Source organism: Primulina eburnea, chromosome 14, assembly GCF_022965805.1.
Source record: "Primulina eburnea isolate SZY01 chromosome 14, ASM2296580v1, whole genome shotgun sequence".
Classification (NCBI taxonomy): domain Eukaryota; kingdom Viridiplantae; phylum Streptophyta; class Magnoliopsida; order Lamiales; family Gesneriaceae; genus Primulina; species Primulina eburnea.
The window spans coordinates 31,436,931-31,454,255 of record NC_133114.1 but is presented as its reverse complement, the minus strand read 5'-3'; the positions used below and the strand labels follow the sequence as shown (position 1 = coordinate 31,454,255).

Here is a 17,325-nt window from a genome sequence, read left to right as displayed (position 1 = left end):
GTTAATAAAAACAGAAGATAAGTTAAAATTATAATAATAATAAAGATAGTTATGAAAATATCGATGTGATATAAGATAATTCTCAAATCATAAAATAAAATACATATTGATTTAAACATTAAATTAAGTATGAATTTATATATAAAAAAATGGCAAGGACTAATTTTGCGTTTTAAAAATATTATGGGTCTGAAATGATATAGGGCTCAAACAGTGAGACTAAATTGTAATTAGTATAAATTTAATTTTTGTCCTGAAAAGAATTATACTCAGCTGGCCAGAAAGGAGGGAGGAGGAGGACGAAGTAGCTTAAACCGCCGGCGCTTCTATCTCTGCCGTTAATTTCAGTGATTTAGAACCCTAGAAGATCAAATTCGTACGATTATGCTTCAGGTATGAAGTATTATTGATTTTTTCCCAAAAGAATGGAGCATCGGCGGCATGTTTTCTCTGTAGATTTGCTGGAGAGGTACGCGGCGAAGGGAAAAGGACTGATCACATGTATGACATCCGGTAATGACGTCATCGTGCTGGGGACCAGTAAAGGATGGATCATTCGTCACGATTTTGGCGTCGGCGATTCTTTTGGTGATTATTTTGTTCATTTTGGTATCCCGGTTATCTCGATTGGATTATTTGTGCGAAAATGTTGAAACAATTTTCAATCAAATCGTTCGTGTCTGCGAAATTGAATTCGATATGTTTATTTGCTTTGTTAATCGCAATGTCGATGGATGATATATGCAATCAGTTGGAAAATTGGCGTCGTCTTAGATTTATTTTCTCTGACATATGGGTTTTAAGTTGATTAATCTATGCTGATATGTCCAGGAATTTCTTTTTTACGTTTTATGATATGATGTATTTGTTTTCTGGCCTTGATCGGGACTCAATTGCTTGTACGATAATGTTGAAAGCACTGTGCATCACTGGACAGTTGTATTTAACTGAATGAAATAGACAACTATAGTGTTTCTGGGAATAAGAATGGAAATTCGTTAAATTGGCTGAAACCGAGCATGTCTGTTACTTATTCTAATTTATTTAGCTAAACTCTCGAGGGTGCATGGGAGTTGACACAAAAGAGATATCTCCAGACAGATGGTTGATTCATAAAATAGACCAATTTCAGTTTGATTTGTTCTTTACCCATTCGAAAAGCAGATCTTTTTGCACACCTCGATTGATTTTTGGGATTATTTGTTAGATATCGATCTATCTGTGGGTAGATCTGGGGAGCAGTCAATCCACAGGGTTTTTGTTGACCCTGGAGGTAGCCACTGTATTGCTACTGTAGTCGGCGGTGGAACTTCTGATACATTTTATACGCATGCAAAGTGGGCCAAGCCTCGAATTTTGAGCAAACTGAAAGGTCTTGTTGTGAATGATGTTTCTTGGAATAAGCAGCTTATAACTGAAGGTAAGGAAGTGGTATTGTCGTGTTTGTCTTTTATTGTCTGCGTGACTCCTTTTCAGAAATTTGAGCGAAATTTTGTGGGTTTAATGTCCATGCACAGCTTCCACCAGGGAAATTCTTCTCGGCACAGATGATGGCCAACTTTATGAAATTGCAGTAGATGAGAAGGATAAGAGAGAAAAATACATCAAGTTTTTGTTTAAGCTGAACGAACTTCCAGAAGCTTTCACGGGTTTGCAGGTTCCATTTTTTTCATTTGCTCTTCATTCACTCTCGTTTTATGCCTTGATCTCCATCACTTTATCAATGCGAAGGTTGTGCATTATTAGTATGACATAAATGTAAAATCCCACGAGTTTGATGCTACTGGAAAATATAGTGTCTCATTTATAAAATCGAGTTTTTTATTTTAATAAATGGACTTGTTAAATGATAATTTGCTGTATGCATATCTCATGAAACATGAGCGCAGATATATTTAGAAAGTCAGGTTAACGGTTGTTTAGCCTCCTCCACATCTATGCGGTAGTTAATAAGATGACAAGATTATCATATTGACTCTAAGATTTTCCGTACTTTACATGGAATAACAATATTAACTGTTAAGTGGGGGAACTGAGTAACTGACTTAGAAAGCAGTATGCTGGCATTTGTGATTGTTTGTTTGACTGGGAAGAAAAGGTAGTTGAACTTAAGTTGTTTGATTTTCATTTTGTCACTTCTATATGGGATCTCTATTTCTTTGACAATCAAATTTCATAGATGAGATCACTAGTTGAAAGCTGAAAACTTTCTTAAAATTTTTTGTAAATTCTTTTTTTATAAGAACTTATCTTTCCCTGTTACCATTATCTGCTAAAATATTAATATTTTGTTCTCACCATTGATAGCAGGCCTTTGGTTTTATGTTTTATCTGTTTTATAGATGGAAACAGCACATATACACAACGGAACTAGATATTACGTCATGGCCGTTACACCCACCCGGCTTTATTCTTTCACAGGAATTGGTTCGTTGGATGTGAGTTTATATCATCTCAATTTATTTTGGACATGATATTCTCACTCAAGGATATTTATTTGTCCAACGATATGAATGATTATTGGGATTAAGTTCACATATAAATTTTTAGTTCACTTACTCTAAGCAAAGAAATTCATCTCTCTGGGAATTATACATTCTTATGGCTTTACCGATGAAATCGAGAATCTTGGTATAAAGATTAAAACAGTTATATGTCTGATTAGAAGTCTGGCTTTCTTCCAACAAAAGCTAAGTTTGCGATTTCGTATTCATTAAAGTGCAAACATCAGAAAAGCAGGTGAGATTAGAAGGCATCCATTGGCAATGTCACAGTGTTGTCAGCAGACCTAATTTATCAAGCATTCACTTTTGTTTTTTTCCCAACGGAATGGTCATTTTCTTTCACATCCTTATTTGGAACAAAATGAAGATTCTCCACCATCTGCATTTCAATCATCCACTTGACCATTATGTGACAGTTTGTTCATGTGTTATTGCAGTCTGTTTTTGCCAGTTATGCCAACCGTGCAGTTCACTTCATGGAACTGCCAGGTGAAATTCCAAACAGGCAAGTGCAAGCAACAACTCTGCTTTGCCTCCACTCCTCTCGTTCCATTCTGAAGTTACATGCAATGCTTTTGTTCCCTTTTATGTAATTTTTGTAATTCTCGAGTTAAGTTTATTTTATTTTCTATTTTATTGGGTTACAATATAGTTAGAAACTTTAATTATTTACTATCCTATTGTTAATTGATGGATATCAATCAGGTTTCATGTCAATATACATGTTTTAGCAAGCATTGATCGAAACATCTTTCTTGCAGTGAGCTACACTTTTTCATAAAACACAGAAGAGCCATATATTTTGCATGGCTATCTGGAGCAGGAGTCTATCACGGTGGTCTTAATTTTGGAGCACAACACAGGTAAGAAAATTATGCCTCTTCGCCTCTTGAATCCTACTTCTTTTAAGTGATTTACTTTATGGAAAAAAATTCATTTATATTAATTTCCGAAGTGTGGAAACTTTTTGGCAGTTCACCTAATGGGGATGAGAACTTTGTGGAGAACAAGGCTCTCTTCGACTATTCAAAATTAGGTGAAGGTGTATTGGTCAAACCTAGTTCACTTTCAGTATCGGAGTTCCATTTCCTTCTCCTGCTAGGGAACAAAGTTAAGGTGCGTCTGAATTAAACCATGTCTTTGGTGTTGCTGTTGCAGCTTACCAAAGTGTGCAACATTGGCTCTTTCCAAGTCGAGCATTTTTTAAATTTTTCAGTGAGGGTACTATGAATTGTTGGAAGGATATTATTTTTCTCTGCTTAATGATAGTTTCTGAATTGTGCTGTTGCTTATGTTTTTCTACACGTTCATATACAATATCTATTAAGCATAAGGTTTCCTTGGTTCTGCTTATGTTTTCCTGAAAATTATGGACGTATTATCGGTTGTGAATGAAATAGTAAAATAATGAAGCTCAATTTCACTAGTCTGTGCATCACATATTCACCTTAAAATAAGGCTTCGATAATTAGAAAGCATAGTCTTCAGTATGCAAAAGCTCTGGCTAAACTGTATTTTCTTGTTTCCCTTCCCATATGGGTTGATAATTAAAACTATTTAACATAACCTGAAATCCATTTGTTTATCAAGTTTTTGCTGATTGGAGTATGAAGGGTAATCTGCTATGTTGGTTTTTGCAATTATATATTTTTATAACTTTTACCCTTTGTTTCTCTTCATGAATTTTGTAGGTTGTTAATAGAATTAGTGAACGGATTGTCGAGGAACTTTATTTCGATCAAACACCTGATGCAGTTTCAAGGGGTATTCTAGGTTTATGTAGTGATGCATCTGCTGGGCTTTTCTATGCGTATGACCAGAATTCTATCTTTCAGGTGCATCTTCGAGACATTGCTTTTAATATTGCTTAGTATTGTTCAATCATGTATATGTTTAATTTTTGTATTTTAAATTTAAAATGCTAATATAGGTATCTGTGAATGATGAAGGCCGAGACATGTGGAAAGTTTATTTAGACTTGAAGGAATATGCTGCAGCTTTGGCAAATTGTCGTGATGCCCTCCAAAGAGATCAAGTATATCTGATGCAGGTCTGATGTTAATTCAGACATTTTTCATATTAGATTGGAATTTGCCAAGTAAATTATTCATTATTCCAAATATATATTGTAAAATTCACAGCTGGATTTTGCGTTTTTGGATCGCTTATTGACTCGGTTTTTTTGTAATGCAGGCTGAAACTGCTTTTACTTCTAAGGATTTTCTCAGAGCTGCTTCATTTTATGCGAAGGTTATCTGTGTTTTTTCAGCTGTTTGGCCAATGGTCGGTCATTCATAGATGTAGAATTTTTAACCACTTGTTACACGTCTAGCTGCTGAAGTAATTGGGTGGTCTTTGTCTTTCGAAATTTTTGCAAGCTAGTGTGCAGTTGATATGGACAAAGGCGAAGAGTTTGCCATATGGCTGATCTAATAAGATAGGCGCGCCGGGGGGGGGGGGGGGGGGGTGTGTTGGGTTGGTGAATTGTCTCAGTTAACTAAGCTGAAAACTGACAATTTTCATAAGTTGTTTTCTGGGCAATTGGAATGGTCAAAGAACCTTAGCATTGCTGCTACTGCTAGATTTTTAATATTTCTAAAACTCAATTAAATGTTTGCGATCCAACATGCATTTACCAAGTATTTAAGTTATGAGCACTTGATTTTTAATTGCCGGATCAACATGGTCTGGGTTTTTGATTTTGTGGGATTGGGTGGAAGGATTCTTGTAAATGCATAAAGGGGAAAATGTATCTTGGTTTTGTGAATGTGCCTAGTAGTTCTTTCTTAATTGGCGCTTGAGAGCTTTCTTTTAATCCTATATACTACATTTTCCTGCAGATTAACTTTATTCTGTCATTTGAAGAAATCACTTTGAAGTTTATTAGCATAGGGGAACAGGTAGTAATTGTGTTTCATTACATCTTTTCAGAAAATTGTCGAGCATGGTTTCTTTGTTGCACTTCATTTGTGAAGAACACATGATGAGCAGTTTTTTAAACTGCGCTTGTAGGATGCTTTAAGGACATTCCTGTTGCGGAAGCTTGATAATTTTGCAAAGGATGACAGATGCCAAATTACAATGATTTCCACGTGGGCAACTGAATTATATTTGGATAAAGTGTGTATTCTGCTTACTGGTTCCCAGACAAATTGACTTTTTCTTCTGTACTAGTTTTAAACTTCTTTCCGGTCTGTTTTCTGAAGAATGGAGTTTTTGTTTGTGTAAAAGGCCATGGCTCTCACATAGGGTGTGAACTGTCCCCGTTGATTTTAGAATGGTAGCTCCAACTCAATTGTTGCATTTTCACCCATTCTGCCTCTCCTGTTCGTGTTGGAAAATACATTTAATCAAAATTTCATTTTTTAAGAATGTAAAACAGTTTGAGCTGTCTGGACACATTTTAAAGTTCTTCCTCTACAGTCATTTGAGAACCGCTATCTAATGACCTTGAGATATTTATGCTGATTTATTCTCGACCAAATTATGCTTGGAAAGTATGCATAGTAACGTAGTTCTCTGCATCTGTTGGTAGAGAAGTAGGTTCCAAGGATGTTGACACTTGTCCCTGCACCATGAAAAGTGGGTAGAAAACAAACATAATTGCAATTGTCTGGGTTTTCTTTAAGTTTATTTTAGGGATTTTCCGCAATTTCATTGTGTCCTACATTATTGACTATATTGCAAACTGTTGTATTCTTCATATGACATTGAATTTAAATATTAGGCTCAATACTTACTCAGAAACACATCTTACCTTATCAGACTTATCAGATTTTGGCACGCTTTTATCCTGAGGAGTTCATTGATTAGCTCTTTTATTTGCACCCATGTTTTATGCTTCCTTATATCAGATTAATCGACTACTGTTGGAAGATGATGCTGAGTTGGATAGTGGTAGCTCAGAGTACCAATCCATTATCACAGAATTTCGTGCCTTTTTGAGCGACTGCAAGGATGTGTTGGATGAGGCTACCACCATGAAACTTCTTGAGAGGTTTTTCTCTTTTATATACTTATGTCTTTACCCGTGTCTGAATATGCATTTTCATCTGACGATAAAACTTGGAAGTCAATCTAGTAGTTTAATTCTTGGAGCTCAGCCACTACTATAAAATTTCCTGTTGCGTGTAAAGCATCGACCGGAACTCAAGTTTGTGTAGCGCTTGTTGTTAAAAGGTTCTAGCATGATCTCAGTTTGATTTCTAGATGGATTATAATTTCTAAACCTAACATTTGATGCATGCTATATTTTTACTTCTTTTTTCTAGATGACACTGTAAATACTTGTTGAATTTGCTTATTACTGATCTCTACCTGAAAACATCTGTTAAATCTTTCAGCTATGGTAGAGTAGATGAATTGGTATTCTTCGCTAGTCTTAAAGAGCAGTACGATATTGTGGTTCATCATTATATTCAGGTGCGCTTTCTTCGCTAATTTTTATATTGTCACTGTTTTATTAGTTACCTAGTTAATTTTCATTCTTACATTTCTGTCTCTTAAATATATGTCTTGTTGCCATAATTTTGTCCTAATTACCATCGATATTTAACTTCTTTCAATCCGAAAAATGACCTCGAGCCATGAATATTTGTTGGGTAAAAATTTAAATTTTTTGACTCATAGAAAGATCATAGCTTGCAAGAATAAATTCCTTACAACCTCTTGGATAACTAGCCTTTAGATTAAGAACGGGACAAAATTACCAATGAAAAAAGCTAGCCTCCCTGAGAGAAGCTCGTGGAAATCTGATTCTCTTTGAGTTCTAAGATTTTTCTATGAAAATGGGAATCTGGTAGCTCTAAAAAATTCACCACGTTCCTTTTTGCAAATCATTCACGAAAAGAAATTGAGTGTATATTTGTCCTTCGATACTTTTTTGGCACACATATTTGATCACAATATGCAAAATTAGGTTGTGGATTGTTTGAGGTCTTTAACGTGTATTTCACTAATCAAGTGTTGCGTCTTCTATTGCCAACATAGCTGGAATTTTTTATACTCCTTCAAAATGTAAGCTACCTTATTATAAATTTGTAAATCGCTTATGCAAACAACTGAATTTAAACTGAATATGGTGGGTAAGGTCGCTTGATGGTTATCCATTTATCAAATCCTGTGTTCTTTGGTGTTCGACTTCTTCTGCCGATATCTTTTGAGTGAAGGGAGTAATGTGTCACTGTTTAGAGAAAATAATAAAACTGCTCTTCGATGTAATCTTCTCTTTAACTGTTGTTTTAGTGCCGTGCACTTCGTTGTTCATGCCAATTGAATTGATTTTCTATCTATATGGGTATTGATGAATTTCTTGTTGATGAATGATTGGAAGCTTTACATCTATCTCAAGGACAGATGTGCTTGGAAGAAAATTGGCAAACAACTTTTTATCTGGTTTAAATTTAAACACAATTTGGCCTTGTACATCTCAAAACTTTTATGATAATTTTTATCAGTGGGATGTTAACTGTTTTTTTTTCCTGAAGGGATGTACTGGTTTTCTAGTGAAAAGAAAATATATTTTACAAAAGGCATGTTGTCATGCTCATATGAGAGAAGAATCTACCCAACTGTATTATGTTGGTTTCTGTGATGTCAGTGTTTCGAATTTAGATGATGCTGTTTTCAATATTATTTGAAGTGACGATTGATATTGTATGTAGCTTGGAGAAGCAAAGAAAGCACTGCGAGTTCTTCAGAAACCCAATGTTGCCATAGACCTTCAGGTATGAACTTTCAGAGGAGAATATCTTCTTGTATGTTGAAATACCTTGTTCAGAATGTACATATTGTTGGAAACTGTTTGAGTTCTTTTATTTGGCAGTACAAGTTTGCTCCGGATCTTATCATGTTAGATGCATATGAAACTGTTGAATCATGGATGATAACTAAGGACCTGAACCCAAGAAAACTCATTCCTGCAATGATGCGCTATTCAAGTGAACCACACGCAAAGTAATTTATGTATCTATTCTTAGTTTTATCATAATTTTCTTTTTTGGATTTTGATGTTAGTTTTCTTCTATGAAAGTGTTTATAATACTACCTGTCAATTTTTGGTGCATATTTGAGTACCTCTCTTGCTCTGCTTGCTTGTTCATATGACTTCAGGGACATATTTCCCAGTATTTAGATTTCAATTTAGTTCAGTTACTATCTCTCTAAAATTTTATTTTTTAAACATCTTAAGCTGGTTATTTGGAAAAAAAATTATGCTTTCGTTAGTTTCATATCACACCTGAGAATATTGTGAAAATTAAAGGACAAAAAGCATAAAATTAATGTACTTTTTTAAATTAAATTTCAATATGAATTTCAGTCCAAGCATGAGAACTGGAAATTTAATCAGTTTAACTGTCATGGACCATAAATTTCTCATGAAGAAGACTAGAAAAACTTGAGATAAATTTGAGCATCGAAGAGGGAAAGATTAGAATATTATAACTGCAGTCTTGTTTTGTAGCTTGATGGGATAAGTTTTCTGCATAAGAAGCAGATTTTTATTTTTGCTTACCCAATGCTGTGGTTGTGTACTTTGGATCGGCAGGCATTGTTTGCTTTTAGCTTTGAGTTCACTTTGTTCTGTTATCTAAAGGACAGAGTCAGTCTTACCTTGTAGTTTGATGGGATAACGCGTTCTTCATAATCAGCAGATTTTTAATTTTGCTTACCCGATGACGTGGTTAAATACTTTGAATTGACAAGCATTATGGTTGCTTTTGGTCTTTGAGTTCACTTTGTTCTGTTTCTAAAGGACGAAGTTGACTACCTTAAATTGTCGATTAGGATTCATAACCAAAGTATGTTACTTATATGAGAGTTGAAATATATGTTAGATTGAGAACTGGAGATTGCTGTATTACAATCTTTTATGAAAATACTCTATGTTAAACTCATGATATAATTCTCTACAACATATCCAGGAACGAAACTCATGAAGTGATCAAATATTTGGAGTATTGTGTTCATCGCTTGCAGAACGAGGACCCGGGGGTTCATAATTTGTTGCTCTCGTTGTATGCTAAGCAGGTTGGGTTGCTTAATTCAGCTTCTCTGGTTAATGTTTTCGATAAAGTTTAAATATTTTTTTGCTATTTTCAAACTTTTGTGCAATTTTTTAAAATTGCACACATGCTTCCTTTAATGTCAATCTTCCGATACATTTATGAAGAACTTTGAACCTCCTAATTGTAGAATGGTTGAATTTTTAGTTTTCAGAATCTTTTACTGTCTCAAAATGTGAGCAGTGTGAACTTGTATTATGTGGACTTTTGCTTCTTTCCTTTGAGAATTTGTCACTTAATTTACAAAACCAGTTCCTACTTAACGAAAAACTTGCACTATTAAAAGTATCCTTAAAATGATATGGACAGTGAAACCAATTGTGTAAAGGGTACACCTATTTTTAACTTATAAAATATCTATTTCTTTTGTGTCACACTCAGAATATGCTTCAAGTATGTTCGTTTGATTATGTTGTATTTGGAGACTGTTTTTCTGTTCTGTTCCTTCCAAAATAAAATGCGAAGTACCTTGTTGCGATTTGTTGTGCAGTTTTGCTCTTGCTTTAAAATGGTGAACAGTCTAGTTATATAATGAGTCGCATGCTTTGAATCCAATTAATAATCTTCTGTTTGTTTCTCTAAAAAAAATTATGGAACACAAGTTTCTACCTTCTTTTTTGAATCTAAAAGTAAGGCTTCTATCTGCTTGCTCTAGGATGATGAGAGCACTCTTCTGCGGTTCCTGCAATGCAAGTTTGGAAAAGAGAATCCCAATTCCCCTGAATTCTTCTATGATCCAAAATATGCCTTGCGTCTTTGCCTCAAGGAAAAACGGATGCGTGCTTGTGTCCATATATACAGTATGATGTCTATGCACGAAGAAGCAGTTGCTCTTGCTTTACAGGTAATACTATCCTGCTTGTAGGTTGGATCGCAGACCTTGTAATTATGTTCAAAATTTATTTTATTAGTCAAGATATAATAATCAAGTCTCTTATTCAATAAACAATTATGGAATTTATAGGAGTTGTAACTCCCAAAATTTATTATTTGTCCATGCATGCAGCATGTGTGAATGTATATAACTTAGTTACTGCATACTCATCCTTATTCACGAATTAATTCTGATATAGGTTGATGTTGAGCTTGCGATGGCTGAAGCCGATAAAGTTGAAGATGATGAAGACTTGAGGAAGAAACTTTGGCTTATGGTTGCTAAGCATGTCATTGAACAAGAGAAGGGGACGAAGAGGGAGAATATAAGAAAGGCAATAGCATTTCTCAAGGAAACTGATGGACTTCTAAAGATCGAAGATATCTTACCCTTTTTCCCAGATTTTGCATTGATTGATGATTTCAAGGCAAGTTACCATGTTTGGATTTCTCATTTGAATATTTTATCAGATGGCCTTTGCCAGATTTCGGTCTCCTAGCATGTAACTTAGTCCCATCGTTTTCATCAATCTCGACGATGCAAATCAAAGCCGACAAATCAAATCTGAAACCCATTGCTTTACTTATCAACAGTTCGCTCTCAATTGCTCATGGCTTGACGGTCTTATAAAACAATTGTAGGAGGCGATCTGCACATCACTCGAAGATTACAATGAGCAAATCGAAAAACTCAAACAAGAGATGAATGATGCTACTCATGGTGCTGACAACATAAGGAATGATATTGGTGCCCTTGCACAAAGATATGCTGTAATTAAGCGGAATGAAGAATGTGGGGTAATGGTGTATTGATATTTGTGTTCCTGAACTTTTAGTAAACTTTATACATAAGTCTAGGTCAATTGGCATGGCATCATACTGAAGGTGTCCTTGGCGGTGTTTAGCTCACATGGAAATAATCGTGCAGACATGAACTTCTCATTTGTCCGTGTTCGTAAATTTTAAATAATTGTTCCCCATTTCAAGATTCATATTTTCACTCTCATTTGGTGTTTAACAGGTTTGCCGAAAGAAAATATTAGATGCATCTGGTGACTATCGGATGGCCAGGGCTTATACTTCAGTTGGATCGATGGCACCTTTTTATGTTTTTCCTTGTGGACATTCCTTTCATTCGCATTGTTTGATTGCCCATGTCACTAAATGCACTACTGAAACCCAAGTAAGTTCCGGAATATGGTCACTCCTTCTTCTGTACCTCTTGTGTTTAAATAAATACTGTTGTTTTAAATGTCTATGTGGCATTTAGAGTGATTACAAAATTTATTTAATTTGTTTGACATGAGCTCACTATACTTTGAGTAATGAGAGAAATTTCCCTGTAAACCGAACTTGTACAAAGTTGAGTATGTAAGAATCTAGATTTGAAATCTGAAATTGGAATTGACATGTTATGGGTATTGTTTATGAGAAAACTTTTATGCCAAGTGTTCTTCTGTGCTCATGGTCTGAGACTTTAGTTCAATATATTCATTTGGTTTTTCGTGCAAGTTCAAGTTTTACTGTTATATGATTGATTCAATAGACAAATGCCCTTAGTGTTGTAGAGTGATCTTAGCACAACTTTGTCTTCACGATCTTACTTATATAAATTGCCTTTTGTTCAAAGAATGTTACTGCAATTCTCTTGTATGAATGCCTTTGTTTCAATGGTTTCACAGGCTGAATACATACTAGATTTGCAAAAGCAGTTGACTTTACTGGGTGATGAACCTAGGAAGGAAATGAACGGCAGCTTGAAAGAAGAGGATCCGATAATGAGCTTGACGCATGGAGAAAAGGTATGAATTTCTACATTAACATTTGACACCTGGTTTTTGGCATTAAATGGCTAAGCAATGAAAAAAATATGGTCTCCAGACTTATATAAGAACTCTATCGTGTTTACTCATTGTCGTATTAAATAATAATCTATGAGATCATTTTACTACCTACAATTTTGAATTTTGATTTGAGAAATTTAACTATTTATTTTACCCAAAGATTTCGTAGATGAATTTCCTGGGGTGCTCTCAAATTATAAAAACAGTCTTTTTGGATGTAGAATGTAACATCGTACTATGCAGATTCGATCACGGTTGGATGATGCAATTGCTAGTGAATGCCCGTATTGTGGTGACTTGATGATCCGTGAAATATCTTTACCTTTCATCCTCCCGGAGGAGACAGATGAGGTAGAATCATGGGAAATAAAGCCACATAATCTTGGAACTCAGAAGAGCATACCATTAACTGTGTGAAAGTTTGCTCCCTCTGAAAGTGCGTACTGTATTGGTGCTCAGATCACCCTTGAGCGTAGCAAGTTTGCTATTGTCTCAAATGAAGCTTAAGAAATAATACTTGGGTGAAATTGCTGGCTGTATATATCTATTGTTTTCCTGTTAGTTGGTTGTGCATATTACCCAACACGTCGTCCTCGGACCTTTTTTTTTAGGGGGGTGTCTTTTCAAATTTTGTGAGTGATTGTTTTGTCCAACCGTTGCTTGCGTTGTTATTTTTATTTTTGTTTTCTTGAAATTTTTAGTGCGCTTCATGTGGATTGCGGGAGTGTTGTATGGATTTGTACTTTTTGAAGGACATCGTTTTACAGTATAAACTGTTACATTTCGAGTTCTCAGGTGGTTTCGTATATCTCGTGATATTTACCAGGTCTTCGTAAATTCCTTTTTCTCTACTCTACTTCGTTTTCACTTTCTTTATTTCTCTTCTAATAGTTGAGGTGATGAATTATGTAGAAACAAGCATATAAAATCTTTCAAACAAGGGTGAATGAGTCGAGAGTCGAAACTACGCCGATTAAAAAGTTTTAGCTCCGGTTTTAAGCCCCGGCGGTTTGGTGTAAACACAAACTTGCCCTGTGAGAAATTGTTCCCACCCGGCTAAAAAGTTGTATCGATAAAATGAGAGAATTCACCGACCCAACATCCTGAGGAATCGGGATTGTAGAAAGTTCACCGTGTTCAGAAATGATTGATTTATTTGATGTAACGTTAATGATTATTGATGTAACCCGGACGAAATGGTCGAGTCGGGTCGGGAACTCTGTCGGGTAAACTATCAAAAATATCGAAAAAAATATGAGTTAGACGTTGGACTTGGATTGTGACTTTTCGAATACTTTGAGGGACCTGCAAACAATTATATATATCAAAATATTCGAAAATAAAATTTAATATATCAAAACTTACTTTTGAAAAACTTCAAATACCAAAATTTAACAAATTAATTTATTAAAAATTACGGTCACTGTCTTAAAATTTGCCTTAGAAAACGTAGTGACATGATTTATTAAAAATATAGGTCCATTCGAAATATATGATAGATGGGGCTCTCTCTCTTATGCTTCTTATTCTTCTACCTACACGCACAGAGCTCTGCTGCATTGGCTGAAAAAATTAGGATCGGCCGTTCTGCCGTCGGCGTTTTGGAGCACTTCCGTTCAGACATGAAATTTATCCCGGCCAATGCATTATGAGACGGTCATTTCGACCGCGATAACAGCGTTCGGGAGAACCATGCCAATGTATCATAGATTTTTGATTTTTCCCATTCGGAAGAGAAACATGAGGCCGTTTGATTAAAAAGTTAAAAGAATTTTGTTTTTTTTTTAAAAAAACATTTTTATACACACATCATATATATATATACATATACATATATATATATATATATATATATATATATATATATATATGAAGTGACACTAACCTATTGAATATGATTAAACATAAAAAAAAATTACACGTTCAATAAAAAAATATCGATGTTCACATAATAATACATAGTAAATAGTAAGTATAAATATCCAATATGAGAATATAATCTCATTAATATTCATATAAATATAAATCAAAACTTGCATGTGCATCATATCAACCATTCACATGTCGTGATACATTGGCATCTTTTTTTACTATCAAATCAAACCGTACTAACTGTAATGCTCAGAATACCTTGGGCTTCCTTAAAAAAAGAAAGATTGGAAAAGAAAACCCTTGGGCTTCTTCCATATTTTTTGGGAATATTCCAATAAAGAAATGAATAATTCTTATGATAACATGTGCCCATTGCGTAAATCAAGGGAAACCTTCTCTGTTTTCACATTGAAAATTCAAACAACGACTCTTGTAGGCCAATCCTAACTACGTACGAATGGAATGTATCTCGATGTAATCTGGTTTGATCAATGGTGATTAAGGTTGAACAGTTGTTAGAATATTAATTTATAGGTCTAAGCCCCAATCAAAGGATAAATCATAATGATTATATATGAACAACTTATTTTAGTTTTGTAATAATCAAGTTTATAATATCATACAAATAACGTCCATCGCTCTGTCAGCTTTTTTTTATTTCAAAATTGGAAGTTATAATATTCTGGATTATCTACCAAAATTACATAGCGAAACATCGGGAATATTACTATATTTGATTTTATAACTTACATGTTTTTTTTCGTTTTTTTGTCTTTTATTTTAATATTTTTCATCGAGTGATGACGTAAAATGATACATCAAACTAATATTACATGACCAATATATCAAAATTTTAGAAATCGAGTTTTATATTTGATTTATTGTTCTTATTATTATATCCATTAATCTTAAAGAATATCACTTAGTTTATCTTTAACTAGATCTGTTTGTTTACCTGATCAGCATTAGTTAAATTAGATGGATATAAATATATAATAAGAGAAATAAAAACGTCCACGTCGTTTTAGGTATAGAGAATAAGAACCCTAACCTTCGTCACCAAATATAAATAATTATAAAGGGACAGGACTTTTCATGGAGAAATCCCACGTCTATAAGTTTTAACTATTGTACTCTCTATTTTGACATTAAAGTTAACTTACTCTTCATTCTTCTTAAAGTTTCTGTTTGATCTGTATTTACCACAAAGTAATGTTGTAAAATCTCACACACAACTTACCTTATAACTTCAACGAAAAAAACTTGTGTGAAACGGTTTCACGGGTCGTATTTTGTGAGACATATATATTTTTTGGGTTATCCATGAAAAAGAATTACTTTTCATTGTGAATATCGGTATGGTTGACCCGTCTCACAGATAAAAATTCGTGAGACCGTCTCACAAGATACCTACAATTAACTTCCTATCATCTTATCCATCGTTAAAAATTATTTTGCATACCACTCATGTTTATCATATCGCATTCATATATAGATCAACGGTTGAACCTATGCTACACTGATTTGCACTCTCTTTATGTATTTATACAATATGTTGTCTCATATATTTTAATTTTGATATAAGATGTTCGATTAAATATATTATATTAAAACATATTAACAATGTTACCAGATAGACTCCATCAGCGTCCAATAACGTCCCTTGTGAAATGGACGAAAAAACCATAATTTTTTCTAGGGATGTACAGTTTGTTCTTATTTTAGGAAATTAAATTTGACCAATTTGTACTTTAATCATTTTTTAAATCAGATGATAATATTAAGAAATCCTTTTGGAAAACTAAAATTAATTAGTTTTTGCTTTAAAGATTCTTTAGATTCCGAAAATCGCGGTGTATGTAAACTAATAACTGTCGAGGCAGCTCTCTTGCGGTTGTTCTCCGGCCGACTACTCCATTTAATTTCTTCCCGTCGAATAATCAATTTCTGTGCACTCGAGTTGAATTTGTAAAACCATATAGATCGATAGATAGATACGTTCATAATTTATACGTAAATTATGGAAATATAAGAAGACTGAAATCATAGTCAAATATTCAATTCATTAGGCAAAAAAGTTCTTCCATCATTAATCTTAAATTCTCCACTTTGTTCATCACAAAGTATTTACAATGGAGAAGCGACAACGGATCTAAAAAATATCCAGCGTTTTTCAATACTCTAATCTCATCATTTCGTCTCGCCACGCCACTACCATTGATCGTCCGACAGCGATTGCAGCAGCTCCTGAAGATCGCACGACTCGCCGCCGATGCGGAGCGCCTCGAGCACGCGTTCGAAGAGGAACACGTGGCAGGGGATCCGGAGCACGCCTTGCTGCTCGTACCCGTACTCCTGCGCCGAATTATCCAGCAGCTGCAAAAAGATGGGGTGATTCAACAAATCTGCGCTCACCACAAATCTCTCCATCTCATCGCCCACGTATACCGGGAAATGCCCCTCCGGAACACCCCCGTTCCTTCTTCGGCACGATCCTGACCGGGGCGCCTCCTTCGATTGAGTCCGCAGCAGACAATAGCTCGAGGAATCGGCAACCTTCGATAATCTCCTCATTAGCTTCTTCATGTTTTGAAGTGAATGAAGAGACGACGAGTAAAGCCACGGTACATACATACGTATATATATAATATTATAATTATAATATAGATATATTTTTTGAAAGCAATTTTGCTTATAATAATATAATATTAAAAATAAAAATTTGTGTAAGAATTTTGTGAGATAGATTTTTTATTTAAGTCATTCATAAAAAATATTAATTTTTTATGTTAAAATTATTATTTTTTATTATGAATATTGATAGATTTATCAATCTCATAGATAAAAATTTGTGAAATTATCTCACAAAATACAAAAAAAGGACTGAAATGGGCCGGGAGAAAAGAAAGTTATTAAATATTTAGAGGTACAGCAGCTACGCGTACTTAACTGGTACGATGTAATAATTAATTTGATTTTGTGCCATTTATTAAATTGAGTTAAGATTAATTATTATTTATTATTAAATTCGGACAAATTTTCTTGACACATGGAATAAAAATATAAAACTAAGTATTATTATTTAATCTCAACTGAACTAAAATTTTTGAGAAAATAATTTAGAAAATCTGTGAAAAAAAGTTTTGCAATGATATTTGAATTAATTAT

At 34.2% G+C, this 17,325-nt stretch overlaps 2 protein-coding genes across 3 annotated transcripts; one reads left to right on the top strand and one right to left on the bottom strand.

Moving 5' to 3' along the window:
• Positions 1-254: 254 nt before the first annotated feature.
• On the top strand, positions 255-13,075 carry LOC140813344 (vacuolar sorting protein 18). Of its 2 annotated transcripts, none has more exons than XM_073171850.1 (23): positions 255-588; positions 1,208-1,420; positions 1,518-1,657; positions 2,343-2,438; positions 2,942-3,009; positions 3,266-3,367; positions 3,479-3,620; positions 4,196-4,339; positions 4,435-4,554; positions 4,698-4,754; positions 5,345-5,404; positions 5,517-5,624; positions 6,359-6,501; positions 6,848-6,926; positions 8,168-8,230; positions 8,329-8,459; positions 9,428-9,533; positions 10,224-10,412; positions 10,642-10,869; positions 11,084-11,239; positions 11,463-11,624; positions 12,124-12,243; positions 12,529-13,075. In XM_073171850.1, the coding sequence occupies exons 1-23, from the start codon at positions 426-428 to the stop codon at positions 12,700-12,702; spliced, it is 2,964 nt and encodes a 987-aa protein (XP_073027951.1). In that variant the 5' UTR covers positions 255-425; the 3' UTR covers positions 12,703-13,075. The 2 variants fall into 2 exon arrangements, with proteins under 2 accessions (XP_073027951.1, XP_073027952.1); XM_073171851.1 differs by having other exon boundaries at positions 2,942-3,013; positions 3,270-3,367.
• Positions 13,076-16,203: 3,128 nt separating this feature from the next.
• On the bottom strand, positions 16,204-16,787 carry LOC140812625 (auxin-responsive protein SAUR71-like). The gene has a single exon (XM_073170944.1). It carries the CDS (start codon positions 16,741-16,743, stop codon positions 16,369-16,371), a length of 375 nt encoding a protein of 124 aa, XP_073027045.1. The 5' UTR covers positions 16,744-16,787; the 3' UTR covers positions 16,204-16,368.
• Positions 16,788-17,325: the final 538 nt, after the last annotated feature.

Excerpts from the sequence above, each read along its gene's own strand:
- LOC140813344 (XM_073171850.1), top strand. The coding sequence starts at position 426 with ATGGAGCATCGGCGGCATGTTTTCTCTGTAGATTTGCTGGAGAGGTAC. Across the intron at positions 10,870-11,083 it reads CATTGATTGATGATTTCAAG|GAGGCGATCTGCACATCACT; the intron begins GCAAGTTACCAT and ends AAACAATTGTAG. Across the intron at positions 11,625-12,123 it reads AATGCACTACTGAAACCCAA|GCTGAATACATACTAGATTT; the intron begins GTAAGTTCCGGA and ends ATGGTTTCACAG.
- LOC140812625 (XM_073170944.1), bottom strand. The coding sequence starts at position 16,743 with ATGAAGAAGCTAATGAGGAGATTATCGAAGGTTGCCGATTCCTCGAGC.